A 15,066-nucleotide genomic window follows, 5' to 3' on the forward strand; every position below is an offset into this window, starting at 1 on the left:
TCTATTCACTAGACTCCACTCTCCCCAAGCTGGGAACCACCAAGGAGTCCTGGCTCCCCGCACCCACAAAAGCCACACACAGAGGCTGTGCCACAAACACAAACCTTTTATTGAGCCTGGGGTGGAGGGACAGGACAGCACCAAAGCCTTGGGATGCGAGGGCAGCGCTGGGGAGAGCTCTCGGAGAAGCCAGGAGCTGGCGTGCATCGGAGGGCACGAGCTGGCACCTGAGCCACAGTCTGGCACCCCACGACAGCGTGACCCCCCAGGGATGGTTCAGCTGTAGGCATGAATCCAGAGGGGGAACTCCTGACATGCAATGCTGCAGCACATTCAGCGGCAGAGGGAGGAAACAGTCCATTCTTCCTTTGTCCCACGGGGGGACACTGGGATCCCTGCCCAAACTGGCCTGCACCCTCAGAGGCTGCAGCGTGTGGGGTGGTGCCAGAGCCATCCCTGTGCAATGGGGGGGGGGCGCGGTTTGGTTGGGGAATGTTCAGCTGGAGGGTGCACAGAGCTGGGTTCCCTCCACTTCCTGCACTCTGAACTCATCCCTACACATCCCACCGCCCTCCACACCGTCGAGTCCTCGTGCCCGCATTTCACCAACGTCCTCCTGTGACGCACGGGGTGGGGGGCGCACCTATGTTTGCGGGGTGGAGTAGAGGCTGTGGTGGTGGCTGGCCTGCACAGTGACCTGGGAGAAGAGCAGGGGGGTTGTGGGGGGCTGCCCCCCCAGCCAGTCCGGATCCCTCCCAGTCCGGCCAATGGCTCCATACCAGCTGCCGCTGCCCAGTCGGCCTGCCAGGCTGCAAGGCAGAGGGGGGGAGTTACATGGGGTGGGGGATCCACCCCCAAAGTACCATCCCCCCCATCCCACTCCCCAGAACAGGGTCCCCCCCATCTGCCCCACCCCACCCCATGCAGAGCCCCAGCAGGCACAAATCCAGAGGGGTTAGCTCCCAGCATGCAGTGCTCCAGCACCCCAGCAGTGAGACCCCATTGGGGGTCAGTTCTCCTCCACGGGCCTTAAACCCCATTGGAGGGAGGACCACCCTGGGGCTCCCTTCCCACCCATTTAGTCTCCCCCCCAGGGGGTGTTACCTGCTGCTCTCCCTGGGGAGGGGCTCGCTCTGGCACTGCCTGGGGGACTGGAAAGTTGGGGGGGGGTTACCTGCTTCCCTTCCTGCGGGGGGGCCCCTCGTTCTCATACTGCCCGGGATGGTCGAAGAAGTAGGACCGGGAGCCCCCGAGCTGCCCATTGATGATGTGATTGGCGCTCTGCCGGGGGGGCGGAGGAGAGAAGAGAGAGGCTATTACTGGAGGGGGGAGGCCAGGTTTCTCTTCACAGCCCTCCCCCTTCCCCAGGTGGTTGCAACCCACCAGGCTGATCCACAGGACAAAGGCTGTTCTGTGAGGGTGTGTGTGTCTGTGTAGATCCCCCCTACCAGGTTGAGGCCTGCGACACCTTGTGGGGGTCCCCCACTCCTATCAGACCTGCCCCCCACCTGTTGTGCTGTAACAGTCCTGCCCCACAGAGGAGGAGGATCCCCTATATTGCGCCAGCACACTGTGCCATGAGGAGTGGGTTGGGGAATCCCCCATTGCTGGGCGGCACACTGTGGGGGGTGGGCCCTTCCTGACCCCAGAAGCTGCTAACTGACATCTCAGCAGGCTACGCCTCCTCCTCCCCAGCCTGGCATAACAAGTGGACCTGCAAACCCACCCTGACTGCAAGAAGGGAGCGCAAGCTCAGAACACGTCACAAGAGCTGGGGCCAGAAAATGCTGATGGGAAAGGAGCAAACGGAGCAGTAGGCCAACAGATTTAACACAAGGGCTGCTAAACAGAAGACTTGTCGGCCCAGAAATCAAGGGACCAAAATGGGTGTGTTGGAAATTAGGCCTAACTGGTGGACAAAATACCGAGGGGCTGGGCTGTCCTGACCCTCACTCCCTTCTGGGGCCCTTCAAAGAAAAGACTTTGGGGACGGAAGAAACAGGCTGATAACACCGAGGGACTGAGACAGGAGACCAGGAAGAGGCTGGCTGCTCCCCCATCTCCTGGGACCTCTGGATCCACCATGACACCGTTGGGCCTTTGTCATCCTGACCCTAGGAGATACTTTCATCAGACCGGGAAAAAGACGGACCCAGATGACATCTCCACCAGCTTTATTAAATCCAAACACCTCCTGGGAGACAGACTGTCACCCCACCCCATGCGTCCTTCTCCTCTCCCCCTCCCCCATTATTTCTTCTCTTTCCCCTCCCTCTCCTTATGCCTCCTGTCTAATGAGTGGCTGGCTTAGCCAGCCCACACTGCATATTTTGCAACTCTGCCACACACCTATGACCAAAGAGGCAGTTCAAAGCAGGGGCCTGAGGAGCCCGGAGCAGCTGGGGGGGCCCTGTGCCCAGCCTGTGTTTCTCCAGCAGAGAGGCTGCAGGTGAAAGTCGGCTCCACAAAGGGCACGTTTCTCACTTGGCCGGGAGTTTTAATTTCCTATTGTGTGTTTGTCTTGTTTTGTTTTCTAGGGACCAGAGTGGGACCTTAGCAATGACACCAGCCCAACCTGTCTGAACTAATTTCTGCTCCCCACCACGGGGCATTATTACACCTTTACTGGCACCTCAGAGGCCGCCAGACGGGTTTTGCCCTTCCAGAAACTCCCCCGTGAGGGGAACGGGCACAAGGGCTGCAGTTACAAGTCTGGCTTCTTCACATTTCAAACACTTTCACTGATTCGCCTCCCTTATCTGTATTTGGCACCCAAGGTTCAGAGGGTGTTTAATGGGGTGGCTGCCATGGGGCTGAGCAGACCAAGGTCTCTGTACTCAAACCCCCATTAAACCTTGGTTAGAGCTAGACAGTGCCAGGGTCACGCAAACATCCTTGATTCTCTGTGTCCAGTTATTCCTCCAAAATTAACCCAGCAGGCCCTGCTCCACTCCCACAATCCTGTGCTCCCGCTGCCCCACTCACCAGGTCCTGGGGAGGGCGGTGCACCCGGAAGAAGCCCACCAGCAGGGCAGTTGGCAGCAGCTCCCACACAAAGAGGATGAGGCCAAAGACCAGGTATCCTTGGTCCCCCAGGTCAGTAATCAGATCCGCCTGGAGGGGTTGCGGGAGACAGTTCAGATTCCTTTGGGGGTCTGGCCACCAGCCCTGGGTGCCCCCTAAATCCTCACCAGCCAAAATGAGGCTCTGCAGAAAGGCTGAGGTGCTGCCCCCCAAGGACAGAGAGCAAACAGTGGGGAGAGATTGTGCCCAACTCCCCCAAACAAAGAGCTAGAGACACCAGTCTCCATGGAAGGGCAGCCCCACCGAGTCACCTAACCTTCCTGAACCACACCCTCCACCAAGTCCTGGAGCCTCCCCCCAACTATCCCCCACATGCACCATCCCCCCAGCCCTCTGGAGCCACTCACTCCCCTGGCTCCGCCACCTCCACCCCGCAACACCTTGCAGGCCCCCCCGCCTCTCCATCGGTGCCACCCCCCTCCCTGTCTGCACTGACCTGGTCTGAAACATTGTACCAGTCGTAGTCGAAGGAGTCCAGCCGGGTGTGGGAACTCAACGCCAGAGCCACCAGGTTGTAGCAGGCACGGCTGGCGTGCAGCAGCACCATGGTGCCACCCATGGCTGCTGTCTGGCACACTGTGGTGCCCTGGGGAGGGAGGGAGACAGATGCAGGCACCATACCTGGGACCCAACCTCCCCAACCCATTCCCACAGGATTCCTATCAGGCCTGTGGGCCCCCCCCAACCCACCCAGGTAGCATGGTCTCTGGCCAGTGCCAGATGGCACCCCCTAGAGGTAAGCTCCATGTCCCATTCCCCCCAACCCTGGGGTCAGATTGGAGTCAGCGCCTCCGAGAGGTAAAGGGCCCCATATACCATCCCTAACCCTGAGTCAGCCAGTGCCCCGGCTCTGGGGCTGGATTGGAGCCAGCGCTCCCTAGAGGAGAAGGATGTGTCCCACCTTGGCCTGCAGGTAGAGGCTCGTGCTTGGTGAGCCGCGAGCCACGAGGCAGAGGCAGAGTGCCAGGGTGATCGCACCCAGCACGAAGAGTGAGTCGTTGATGAGGACACGGGTCAGCACCACGGCCCAGGGCTCGGCCCGCCCCATCCGCACCACAAAAGCACAGGCCACATTCACTGCCAGGAACAGCAGGCTGGCACCCAGGCAGGCCCCCCGCACAGCCAGCCTGCAGGAGAAACTGAGACTGGAGGGCCAGCCTAGAGACGTACTGCTCCCCTCCTGCCCTGGGGGGGCAGATCCACTCCGCCAGGTCCCTTCCACTCCCCACCAGCTCCCCTGCCCCGTCCTTACCCGATCCCTCTGCACAGCTCTCCCTCCTCCCCAGATCCCTCTGCCCCACTCAGTGCAGCTCTCCTACTCCATTCCCTGCCCCTCCCACTCTCCCCAGATCCCCTCCTCACCACAGTCTCCCATCCCTGCCCCTCCCTCATCTCTCCAGCTTCCCTCTCCTTCCCCCCAGCTCAATCCCCTAAGAAGCTTTGCTGCTGGGCTCAGAGGATGCTACTGGGGGGGGGGGAGTGCCCACACAGGGAGCCAGCCCAATCCCACTCCCCCCACCAGCCTTTGTTCCAGCCCTGCCCAGGGAAGGGGGGTGAGCATAGAGCCTCTATGCCCATTAGGCCAAAACCACCAGCACCAGGGAATGTGGGAGACGGAATCAGGCTGGGGGTGGGATGGCCCCATTTCAGCTGAGTGATTTCTGGGTTTTATCCCTGGGTCTGGAAGGGGAGGGGGTGTAGTGGGTTCCAGTGTGGAGAGGGGGTGGCAGGACATCTGAGTTCTATTCCCAGCTTGGGACGTGGAGGGCCTGTAAGTGACCGCATGGATATGGGGCGGGGGGGAGTGTGGGGAGATACTCACAGCCCTTTGGTCATGTTCGGGTGGTACTTAGCTTTAGCCTTGAACACCACCTAGGGAAGGGGGGGCAGAGTTAGGGTCACAGCCTAAACGGCACCCCTCCACCAGTGCATGCCCCGCGCAGCATGGCTGAGGAGGCAGAGTCCAAGGGAGATGAGTTGCAAAACATCAACAAACAGAACATACCCCCCTAGCTCCCAACAAGCCAGACCCAGCTGTGGTCAGAGCGCACCAGAGCCAGCAGGGATGCAGGAAAAATTGGGGGTATGGCAGCAACCCCCCCATGTGCAGCCCCTCCACTCCAAAGGGAGAGAGGCTGGGTCTCTGAGGCCTGTTCATCCCCCACAAGACTCACCACTAATGCCAGGATTTCATTAGAGGCAAAAGGTCCCATATCTCATTCCTCACACCTCTCAACAAGCCAGTTCCCCCTCTCTCCTCCCCTCCCTGCCCTGTCTAGGACAGACTGGCGCAAGTGCACCCTAGAGGGGAAAGACCCTGTTTCCCATTCCTCAACCCCATAGCCAAATAGTCCCCTCCCTCCATTCCACTCCCTCCCCCTAACCCCCCAACTGATCTTCTGGCCCATGCTGAAGTCCTCTCCATGGGGCAGGGACCAGGCACTCAGCATAGCAGGACACAACTCTCTGGAGTCTGGACACTCCTATGACCCCATCACTGGGGTGTCTGGGCACCTCCACATATATTTACGCAAGCAGCATATGAAGGGAGTGGGGACTAGTGGGTTAGACAGCAGGTAGGGGGTTGGGAGTCAGGATTACTGGGTTCTGTCCTCAGCTCTGAGAGGGGAATTAGGTCTAGCGGGCTAGAGCCGGGAGCCAGGACTCCTGGGTTCTGTCCGCAGCTTTGGCAGAGGAGTGGGGTTTTGGTGGTTAGAGAAAGGGTTGGCAGCCAGCACTCCTGAGTTCCATCCCCAGCTCTGGGAAGTGCCAGGCAAGGAAAAGTGAAGTTGTGCGGAAACCTTAGTTGATGGCTTTTACTCACAGGGCTGAGCAGTGCAGCGCGCCCCCCCCCCCGATTACCTGGGCAAAGTAGAGGTTCATGAGCGTCAAGGTGAAGAACTGGAGGCAGACAGGGCAGCAGTACAGCAGCCAGTAGAGGAAGGGGCCCAGCTGGTTGGCCTTGAGAGTGTTCTTGAAGTAGAAGGAGAAGAGCGTGGTGCGGAGGGTGGCCCAGAGCAGGCAGAGGAAGAGGAAGACGGTCTGATAGCTGAGCTTCTTGTGCCGGTAGAGCAGCACCAGCCACAGCTGGGCATAGACTGAGAGGAAGAGCAGGGCGTACAGCGCTGTGTACAGCGCCGTGAGCCCCAGCTTGACGGCCGGGGGGAAAGCTGGCGTCAGGCGCTGGGCTGGCACAATCACCGTCAGATTGCTGGCAGCTTGCTCCATGCCCAGCCGTCTCTCTGAGGGGAGGGCGCGCGGACCCCAGCTAGAAGAGGGCTATGAGGGGAAGCATCCCCTGAGAGCCAGGGGAGGATATAGCAAGGCTGGTATGGAGAAAGAAAGGTGCCAGGGGGATGTGGATTGTAGCAGAGTGGGTTTGAGGGGCCAAGGGGGATGCCCTACTACAGCGAGAAACAGTTTAACCTGGGCTCAGGGGTGCTATTGCTGGGGGCACAGCTTGTCCTGGGGTATTTCCCTAGGGGAAATCTGTCTGTCTTGAGCAGGGGGTGCCAGTGCTATGGGGGGGCACAGTGTGTCCTGGGCTGGGGGTACCGCTGCTGTCTGGGACAACAGCGTGTCAAGAGATCAATTCCCTTTCTGAAGTGTTGAGTCCAGCATGTAGGGAGGGAGAACCAGCTCCCGCGGATGTATGTGGAGGGGGGGGTCCAGCCCACCCTGGACACCCCCCCCCCACGACAGTTCCCCAACAGCAGCACCGGCTGTGGACATCACAGCCTCCTCCACAGGAAGGGGCAAAGTCCTCGGGCAAGAGAGGCCAGGGGGGGCCCGACAGGCTCAGGCTGCTTCATGGGGGGAGAGGGGGCAGCCCAGGTTAAAGGGCGATAGGGAGGACTTGGGCCTGCCCGGCGTGAGGGGAATGCCCCCAACCCTAATACTCCCCTTGTTCTATGGGGCTCTTCTCTGCTCCCTCCCCAGCCTCACTAGACACCAGGGTCTCCAGGTTACAGAGTCCCCCACTCCTCCTCCCCAGCCTGGGGGCCCTCACTTAGGGGCTCCCCTCCCGCTGCGCCCCAGCACGAAGGTGCCCGGACTCCTGGGTCCCCCGACCCACCCCAATGGCGTATCCTCTTCAAAGGGTTCCTCAAAGTACCCCCAATTTGGGGGTCCCCTAACGCTCCCCCACTCCCTTTTCCCTCCCCCGGGTCCTCGGACGCCAGGGTCCCTCACCGCCTCCCACTAAGAGACCCCCGCCTTAGAGTCCTCGGACGCCTGGGTTCCGCAGCCTCAGCAGGGGCAGCGGCGATGACAGCAGCCGGCAGCGACTAGCTACGCGAAGTGCGTAACCTTCCCCACCCCCACGCTGGAGACGGCTCCACCCCCCGCGCAAGCGGCGTGAGGCAAATCGGAAAGAGCCCCGGCCATAGAGAACGAGACGTGAGGTCGGCGAGAGCGCCACTTCCTGCCGCCATCTTAGCTACGGGCAAATGAAGCGCCCCCACCCTAGTGACCCCTGAACAGCCCCCCAGAACCCTTGCACCCGCCATGTCACTCCCCCCAGCCCAGTGCCCGCCACCGCCTCTGCACTCCCCTGCGCCCCCACCCTAGCGCCCCGCTCGCGGGGAGATTGACGGGGTGGTTGGCGCCGGCAGCCTCATGAACTCGGGGCGGGAGACGGGGCCGACTGAGGTCACTAGGGGGCAGAGCTTCCCCCCGTGATGTAGGGAATCTGTGATTGGGCACGGGTGGTGTCAGTCCCTATTGCCCGGGTGACTGTGGCTGGGTCCGCGATCCCGGGTGTAAATAGGAAGGATTGATTGATTGATAGCATCCCCCCCCCCCCCGCGGGTGAGTGAGGGAAGGGAAATCCCAGGAGCTGAGGGGGAGACTGGGGGGGCTGGAGGTGGGACGGGATACAACCCCAGGAGGGTGGGAGAGGGGAATCCCAGGTGCTGAGGGGGGTAGATCCCGGGGTGCGGAGGGGCCCAGGGAGATCAGGCAGTCCCGGGGGTAATGTCGGGGAGCCCTTTTTCCCGAGTGAGGGGCCCGGGGCTATGCACCCCTTGACATCCCCGCCTTCTCTTGCAGCGCGGCGCCCGGGCGCCATGCCCCGCCCCTGAGCATGTTTCGCATCCAGGAGTTCCCGGACGAGGTGTTCCCGGGGCGCGGGAAGGAGTCGGCTGCTCCCCCGGAGTCGCAGCAGGCACACACGCCCGGCTCCAAGCAGCCAGGCACCCCCACAGCTGGTGAGACCCCTCCGCGTGCGGACTGGAGAGGGCAGCCCTAGTCTCAGCATGCTCATCCTCCCACCCCCGAGCATTGTCCACAATGGGGTCACAGATCTTTCCATGGGGAGGAGCTTCTGCCCCTTGTAACACACAGCTCGGGGGAGTCCCCCTCTCCTAGCTATCCCCTACGTGGGGCTTCCAGACCTTTCTGGGGGAATTCCCCATCCTCACAAAGCATTGCCCCTTCCCCACCAATGCCAGGGCTTCCAGCCTTCCCCTCCAGGTTTGTGGGTGTGTTTGGGTGTATCAGTCCCTGAACTCCAACCCCTCAATTTCTTCCCCCTGCCCCTCCAGAGCTGCGAAACCGGATAGGGTCAGACCCCCCATCTCTGGAGCCAGAAGTGCAGGATGAGCCAGGTGGGGCATTCCGGGCACGCTCACGCTCAGCCCCCCCTATCCTCTGGGCTGCCATGCGTTATGGGCGGGAGCTGCGCAGGATGAGTGATGAGTTTGACGTGGCGCTGCAGGTGAGATGTGTTTAGAAGGGGCAGGGGGCACATGGAGAGGGGATGACCCCCATGGGAAGATGAAACAGGGGAGAAAGGAGGGCACAATCCCTGGGGGGCAGTTGCACTCAAACTGCCAACCCAATGGGCTCCCCGGTCTCAAGCCAGAGACCTGTGGCTGGCATTGGGAGGGACCCATAAGATGCTGGGGACCGAGGGGCAGGGGTGGGGAGGATTTGGGAAGCTAAAAAGACTTCCTCACTCACCTCAGAGGAACCCTTCCAGCACCCACTGGAGGTGGGTCCATCCTTCTCTCCCCCACACACAGATTAGGTGGGGTGGCATTGCTCACCTGGCCAGGGCCATCAGCATGCAGTGCCCATCAGAGAGGCAGCCAGTTGGCTCACCCACACAAGGGAGGGGCAGGCATGGAGCACTGCAGAGGGAGCAGGGAGAAAGTGGGGGAGCATCAGGGAGGGCAGTAGAGGTGGGGGGCTGCCAGAGGAGCAGTGGGGGGTGTTCATGGGAGGGCTTGCTATGTAGGGTCAGCATCTGCAATGGGAGGAGGCACTTGCAGGGGGGTGTCCCCACTGGGCTCTCACTGTCACCCTCCCCCTCCAGGTGCTTCCACGCCCCAAGAGTGCAGGCACGACATCCCAGATGCACCAGGGGAACAGCTGGAAAGAGACCCTCCAGGCCTGGTTGGGGCACAGACCTGCCCGTGATGCCCCCCCTAGGAGCTCCAAGTGACTGCAGCCTCCCTGCTGGGGTGATGGAACCGAACTCTGCAGGATGCCAGTGTCTCCTGGGAGGAGGGCGATGTGGGGGAGCTCTGTATGGAGCATATTCCCCCAAACTCCCCCCTACCCAACCCTGGGGGTAGGCAGTTGCCTGTCTCTCCATAGGGTGACTCCTGACATATATCTCTGGGGGGACAGGGGGAAAGAGGCTGGGTTTTTTACACTATCCGGGGAAGCTGTCATAAAAAACAGGTATTTTCTATGGCTACCTTTATTAGTTTTTATTGCATCTCTGTTGTGGTGGTACAGCCACCGTCACAGGTGCCCCCCTTCCAAATCCTAGGCACAGACACCTATGCTCCCCACTGCCTTCCCCGCCCCAGCCACACCGTCCCCGCAACCATGCACGCCTGCCACTGCGCTTCCCCACGGCAGCACTGCCTCCCCCATCCACAGCACTACCCTCCAGCCACACGCGCCTGTTACCCACTCCCCTTGTTTAGTACCACCCCCGGCCACATGCACCTACCAACCAGTTCCCCTCCTGCAGTGTCCCCAGCCCCCCCGGCCACAGCCACACGCATCTGCCAGCCTGTTCCCCTCCTGCACCACTGCCCCCCCCCGCACCACTGCCCCCCCAGCCAAGCATGCCTGCCACCCTGTCCCCTGCCTGCAGCACCGCCTCCCCTGGCCACACACAACTGCTACCCTGTCCCTTTTCTGTAGCAGCACCACCCTCTCCAGCCACATGTGCCTGCCACCACATCCGAGTTCCTTCCATCTTCCCTCCCCCCTGCAACACTGCCCCCTGCCACGCATGCTTACCCCCAACAACGCACCTGACCATGCCTCCCCCCACACACATGCACCTTCCACTTTATGTCACTCCACTGGGGTCCCAGCAGTAGTGCCTACTGCAGTCCATCGCCCCCAGCTCAGCCATGTCCTCCGGGCTGAGGTCCCAGCCCCAAAGTTGGGCATTCTCAGCCAGGCGGGTGGGGTTGACAGACTTGGGGATCACCCCCACACCCTGGTGGAGGGCCCAGCGTAGAAGAACCTGGGCAGGGGTACGTCCCTGGCGCTCCGCCACCCGCCCTACCTCTGCCCGCCCCAACAGCTGCCCACAGCCCAGTGAGGCATAGGCCTGGAGATGGATGCCATGCTGCTGGCAGAAGTCCCACAGCTCCCGCTGGGGCAGCTCTGGGTGGCACTCCACCTGCAGCACAGCTGGCGGCACCTGACAGTGGGCCAGCAGCTCCTGCAGGTGTCCCAGGGTGTAGTTGGAAACGCCTATCGCCCGCAGGTGCCCAGCGTGGTACATCTGCTCCAGCACCCGCCAGCTCTCCCAGCGCCGCTCCCGGTTGCCCTTGTCCCCTTGGGGCTTGCCCTGTGTGCCTGGCCAGTGGATGAGATAGAGATCCAGGTAGCCACAGGCCAGCTGCTCCAGACTGCGCAGGCAGGCGGCCTCGGCTTCGACCTTGCCCTGGTCCCGTGGACCCAGCTTGGTGGTGAGGAAGACGTCAGAGCGTGCTAGGCTATGATGGGGCAGCAGGGCACCCAGTGCCTGCCCAATCGCTGCCTCATTGCCATAGACAGCAGCTGTGTCAAAGGAGCGGTAGCCATGGGCTAGGGCAGCGTCCACACACTGGGACACGAGCTCAGCCCCTTGCAGGCGGAAAGTGCCCATGCCAAGCAGGGGCATTCGGGTTCCACTGTTCAGTTGCACAGTCTGCTCCGTGGGCCTACGGGAGGAATAAATGCAGGTGTTAGGGACGCCACCGCCGCTTTCCGGGCAGTGACTGGAGAGAAGGCGTGTGCATGCAAAGCCGAGCTACAACCCTGCACGAGAGGGAGGGGACGCCCATGCACGTCTGCGCCACGAGCATCCACGGGGATATGCGTACGAACCTGCCCGCCGCAAGCGCGCGAGGGGGATGCGGGACTCGCCCTAGCCTGCACCGCGAGGGTGCACGAGATGCCAGCGCAGATCCGCACCGTGCGAGGTGGAGGGGATGCGCTTATTGACCCTGCCCCGCCCTCGCCCCGGGGAGCCAGTGCACCCACCTCCAGAGTCCGGCCGCCCACGGCCCAGGCGCCGCCCCGCCGGCGGCGGCGACCCCCGGGGCGCTGCCCCAACACACACACACTCACTCACCCGAGCGACGCCCCCGCCTCCTCCATGGCTCCGGCGCAACTTCCCCCACGTGACCAGGGGGCGGAGCCGGGACCTTCCAATCCCCGTCGGGGGGCGGAGCTCCTGGTGCGAGGGCTGGAAGAAGTGAAAGAGGGAGCGCGCGCCGCTCGCACTAGGGAGCTGTCCGGCTGCTGTCGAGCGGGGCCAGGGCGGGGTGCGCTGCTGCAGTCATGCAGCTTCCCCGGGTGCACACATGCAACCCTGGGGCTTTAGATCTGCCCGGCTGCATCGTGCATGCACGTACCCCACGCTGCACTTCTGCGCCTCACGAATAAAGTGGGGTGCTAATACTCCACTTTTCACCCCTCCGGGCCAGGCATAAATCGGGGTGCACCACGCTGCACCCCTGCCTTTTAGCTATAAATCAGTTTGCATGGTGCATGCATGTATCCACGCTGTATCCCTGTGCCTTGGGTACACATCAGGGTGTATGTATGTACCTTACACTGTACCCTGGTATAAATTGGGGTGCATGCTGCATGTGCGTACCCCACACTGCACCCCCTGTCCCTCGGGTATAAAGGTGCATGAATATATCCCATACTGTATCTAAGGCTTAGCTATAAATTGTGGCACACAGAGCATGCCCCATGGGCATAATTCAGAGCGCAGAGTTTGCTGAGACCGCTGCTATCATGCTGGCCAATATTGCCTCTGTTTCTTTGTACTCCCTCATCTGTTTATATTCATCTGTTCAGATTGGAAGGGCTTTGGCAGGGACTGTCTTTGTTCCAGTTGTACAGTGCCTAGCACAATGAGGTCCTGGTCCATGACTAGGGTTCCTAGGTGCCACAAAAAGAAAAGGAGTACTTGTGGCACCTTAGAGATTAACCAATTTATTTGAGCATAAGCTTTCCTGAGCTACAGCTCACTTCATCGGTGAAGTGAGCTTCACATCAAGCTCACGAAAGCTTATGCTCAAATAAATTGGTTAGTCTCTAAGGTGCCACAAGTCCTCCTTTTCTTTTTGCGAATACAGATTAACACGGCTGTTACTCTGAAACCTAGGTGCCACAGTAATACAAATAATGAAGGGTGAATGCATGTACCCCACATTCCACCCCTGTATAAATCCTTGGTGCACATATGTACCCCCATGTTACACTCCTGCATCTTAGTAATAAATCAGAGAGCATGGTGCATGCACCAACCCCACACTGCATCCCTGCGCTTCAGCTATAAACCAGGGTGCACAACAGCATGCATGTACCCATACTGCATGCCTGCACCTCAGGGTGCATGCTCAGTATGTGCACTATGAGCTTTTACTGCTGCATGGTTTCTACCTGCATGCCACCTGCTATGTCTCTGTTCTTATAGGTCAACAGACAACCCATGGCAACATATTTGTGACATGTGCATTCTGCTGTGGGCATCTCCTGTGGTAGAGCTTCTGCCTTATTGGGGGCCCCTAGCACAGCACTCAGCCCCACACCTGGGCAGAATCTCCCCAGCCCCAGGACCCAACAACAACCATGCTAACCTCCCAATCCCATGGGCAACATCTTCCCCCCACCCTACCCTGTTAGCCACCAGCCCTCACCCTGGGGAACTGCCCCTTCCCCAGCACTGTCACATTAAACCCCCATCTTCTGTGGAAGATGGAACCCCCACTCTTTATTTCCCCTTCCTCCCTTGACCCTGGGTGAACCCCCTCCCCTGCCCAAACCTTCCCCCCGACCATGTTACCATCCCGCCTCTAGGAGAGCCCCTGCCCCTTACTCCTTCCTTGTCCTGGTGGACCCCTTATTCCCTGTTGCCCCCCCCCGCCTTCGGTAGTCCCCTCTCCTCCCGATCACATTACCTCCCTGCCCAACCCCGGGGAACCCCTTTCCCGCCGACCCCTTCATCCTGCCAACCCCAAGGGAGCCTCCCCTCCCGTCCCCCCCCAATCTGCTGCCCTCGCTCTCCTTAGGGGGCCAGGACTGGACTCCCTGGTGCGGAGTCTGAATGAACCTGCAGGGTGCAGAACCAGCCAACGACCAGCAGAGGACGCCCCGCATCGCTGCCTGGACGCTGGTTTGGAAGTAGCAGCATGGGGTGAGGGGCGGCGCAGGAGTGAATGAATCCCGAGCCAGCGCTCCCCCTCGCCCCCCACCCCGATCCGCTCCTAGACTCCATAATCACCTCCCGCTCCAAGGGAGACCCCCCACGCATGACTCAGCTCCAGACCCCATTACCACCCCTCAGCCCTGAGTGTCCCCTCGGCTCCCAGATCCCATCTCAGACCCCCAAAGCAACACCTGACCCCTAACCCCATAGACGCCCCTCAAGCACAAGGAGGGCACCCTCGCTTGAAACCATAGTCCAGCAACCCCTTCCCCCTCTCGGAAGCTTTCTTCATACCGATCCCCACAGCGCCTCCCCCACTGCCTAGGAGCCCCCACCTCCCACCTCCCCCCCCCCGCCTGGGAGCCCCTCCACACTCCACATCTCCCTCACCCCCCAATGGAACCCCCTCACCTTCCAGCCTTGTATCTCCCACCCTATGCCCCCTCTCAGCCCCCCCCCCGCTGCAACCCCAGATTTCAATGCTGACCTGCCCCCATCGGCCAAATTCCCCCCCCCCGCCGGATCTAGCAGAGGAATATACCTGAGGCACCCCCGCAACCGGTACCGCCACAAACCTGTATGGGGGCATAATCCTGCCCTGGAAAACGCCCACTGAAGAGGGGGACTCCCGGGACCCCTCCCTCACAGTGGGGAGAGGAAGGAAGATGCCCCCTCCTCCCCACCCCACTCACTGGGGTGGGACGAGGGCTGGGAGCTCCAGGGTGGTTTGCAATGGAGCTGGCTAGATGGGGGAGTAGCAGGGGGGAAGGGATCAGATAAGAACACGGACTCTTTCCCCTTCCGTCTGGGAGCCGCAGACAATGGGGGTGTCTGAAGAATGCGACGAGGGGAACAGCCAGACAGGACTACAGAATAGGAGAGGGAAGGGGGTGACTGGGAGCTCCCCCCACAGCCAGCGCTCCCCCCACTCCCTACAGCGCCCCCTGCTGGAAGAGGCGGGTCTGGAGAAGCCAGGAGTTCCTCCCACAGCCGGCTCTCCCACCACTCCCTACAGCGCCCCCTGCTGGGAGAGGGGTTTCGGGGATCCCCCGGAGAACAAGAGGGGGTTGAGGGCAGGTGGGGAAGCGTTTGGAGGGGGAACTGGCGGCTGAGGACATATGCCGGAGAGCGTTTGTAGGATGGAGCTTGGGGGGGGGCAGTGTCTGGAAGAGAGGGATTGGGGGGGAGGGAGCTGGGGTCGGGGAGCAGCAGAGGCGCAGCTGGAAGGTTTCCTCCTCCCTTCGTCAGTGTCTGACTTGCAGGCGTGGGTGCGGGTTTACTAGTTTGTAATGAAGCGTATG

The 15,066-nt window shown here is 61.2% G+C and overlaps 3 protein-coding genes across 5 annotated transcripts; 1 reads left to right on the plus strand and 2 right to left on the minus strand.

Annotated features, from left to right (window-relative positions):
- Positions 1-91: 91 nt before the first annotated feature.
- Positions 92-7,269, minus strand: GPR137 (G protein-coupled receptor 137). Of its 2 annotated transcripts, none has more exons than XM_073351740.1 (7): positions 5,947-7,263; positions 4,907-4,956; positions 3,986-4,211; positions 3,521-3,670; positions 2,986-3,114; positions 1,175-1,281; positions 92-809 (listed from the first exon to the last, which is right to left on the minus strand). In XM_073351740.1, the coding sequence occupies exons 1-7, from the start codon at positions 6,310-6,312 to the stop codon at positions 644-646; spliced, it is 1,194 nt and encodes a 397-aa protein (XP_073207841.1). In that variant the 5' UTR covers positions 6,313-7,263; the 3' UTR covers positions 92-643. The 2 variants fall into 2 exon arrangements, with proteins under 2 accessions (XP_073207841.1, XP_073207842.1); XM_073351741.1 differs by lacking the exon at positions 92-809 and adding an exon at positions 1,926-2,114 and having other exon boundaries at positions 1,193-1,281; positions 5,947-7,269.
- Positions 7,270-7,709: 440 nt separating this feature from the next.
- BAD (BCL2 associated agonist of cell death) lies at positions 7,710-9,781 on the plus strand. Its single transcript, XM_073354834.1, has 4 exons — positions 7,710-7,734; positions 8,134-8,291; positions 8,628-8,800; positions 9,401-9,781. Exons 2-4 carry the CDS (start codon positions 8,168-8,170, stop codon positions 9,527-9,529), a joined length of 426 nt encoding a protein of 141 aa, XP_073210935.1. The 5' UTR covers positions 7,710-7,734; positions 8,134-8,167; the 3' UTR covers positions 9,530-9,781.
- A 383-nt stretch (positions 9,782-10,164) lies between these two features.
- LOC140915257 (glyoxal reductase-like) lies at positions 10,165-11,732 on the minus strand. 2 transcript variants are annotated; one of them, XM_073354835.1, is made up of 2 exons: positions 11,675-11,732; positions 10,165-11,261 (listed from the first exon to the last, which is right to left on the minus strand). In XM_073354835.1, exons 1-2 carry the CDS (start codon positions 11,698-11,700, stop codon positions 10,397-10,399), a joined length of 891 nt encoding a protein of 296 aa, XP_073210936.1. In that variant the 5' UTR covers positions 11,701-11,732; the 3' UTR covers positions 10,165-10,396. The 2 variants fall into 2 exon arrangements, with proteins under 2 accessions (XP_073210936.1, XP_073210937.1); XM_073354836.1 differs by lacking the exon at positions 11,675-11,732 and adding an exon at positions 11,428-11,548.
- Positions 11,733-15,066: the final 3,334 nt, after the last annotated feature.

The sequence above is a fragment of the Lepidochelys kempii genome, chromosome 7, assembly GCF_965140265.1.
Source record: "Lepidochelys kempii isolate rLepKem1 chromosome 7, rLepKem1.hap2, whole genome shotgun sequence".
In the NCBI taxonomy this organism is placed as follows: Eukaryota; Metazoa; Chordata; order Testudines; family Cheloniidae; genus Lepidochelys; species Lepidochelys kempii.

Coding starts and splice junctions, on each gene's coding strand:
- BAD (XM_073354834.1), top strand. CDS start 8,168: ATGTTTCGCATCCAGGAGTTCCCGGACGAGGTGTTCCCGGGGCGCGGG. Junction 8,292..8,627: donor GCCAGGCACCCCCACAGCTG/GTGAGACCCCTC, acceptor CTGCCCCTCCAG/AGCTGCGAAACCGGATAGGG. Junction 8,801..9,400: donor AGTTTGACGTGGCGCTGCAG/GTGAGATGTGTT, acceptor CTCCCCCTCCAG/GTGCTTCCACGCCCCAAGAG.
- LOC140915257 (XM_073354835.1), bottom strand. CDS start 11,700: ATGGAGGAGGCGGGGGCGTCGCTCGG. Junction 11,262..11,674: donor GAGGCGGGGGCGTCGCTCGG/GTGAGTGAGTGT, acceptor TTCCTCCCGTAG/GCCCACGGAGCAGACTGTGC.
- GPR137 (XM_073351740.1), bottom strand. CDS start 6,312: ATGGAGCAAGCTGCCAGCAATCTGACGGTGATTGTGCCAGCCCAGCGC. Junction 4,212..4,906: donor CCGAACATGACCAAAGGGCT/GTGAGTATCTCC, acceptor TTTCTCCTGCAG/GCTGGCTGTGCGGGGGGCCT. Junction 1,282..2,985: donor ACCGCCCTCCCCAGGACCTG/GTGAGTGGGGCA, acceptor CCCCCCCGGCAG/AGCGCCAATCACATCATCAA.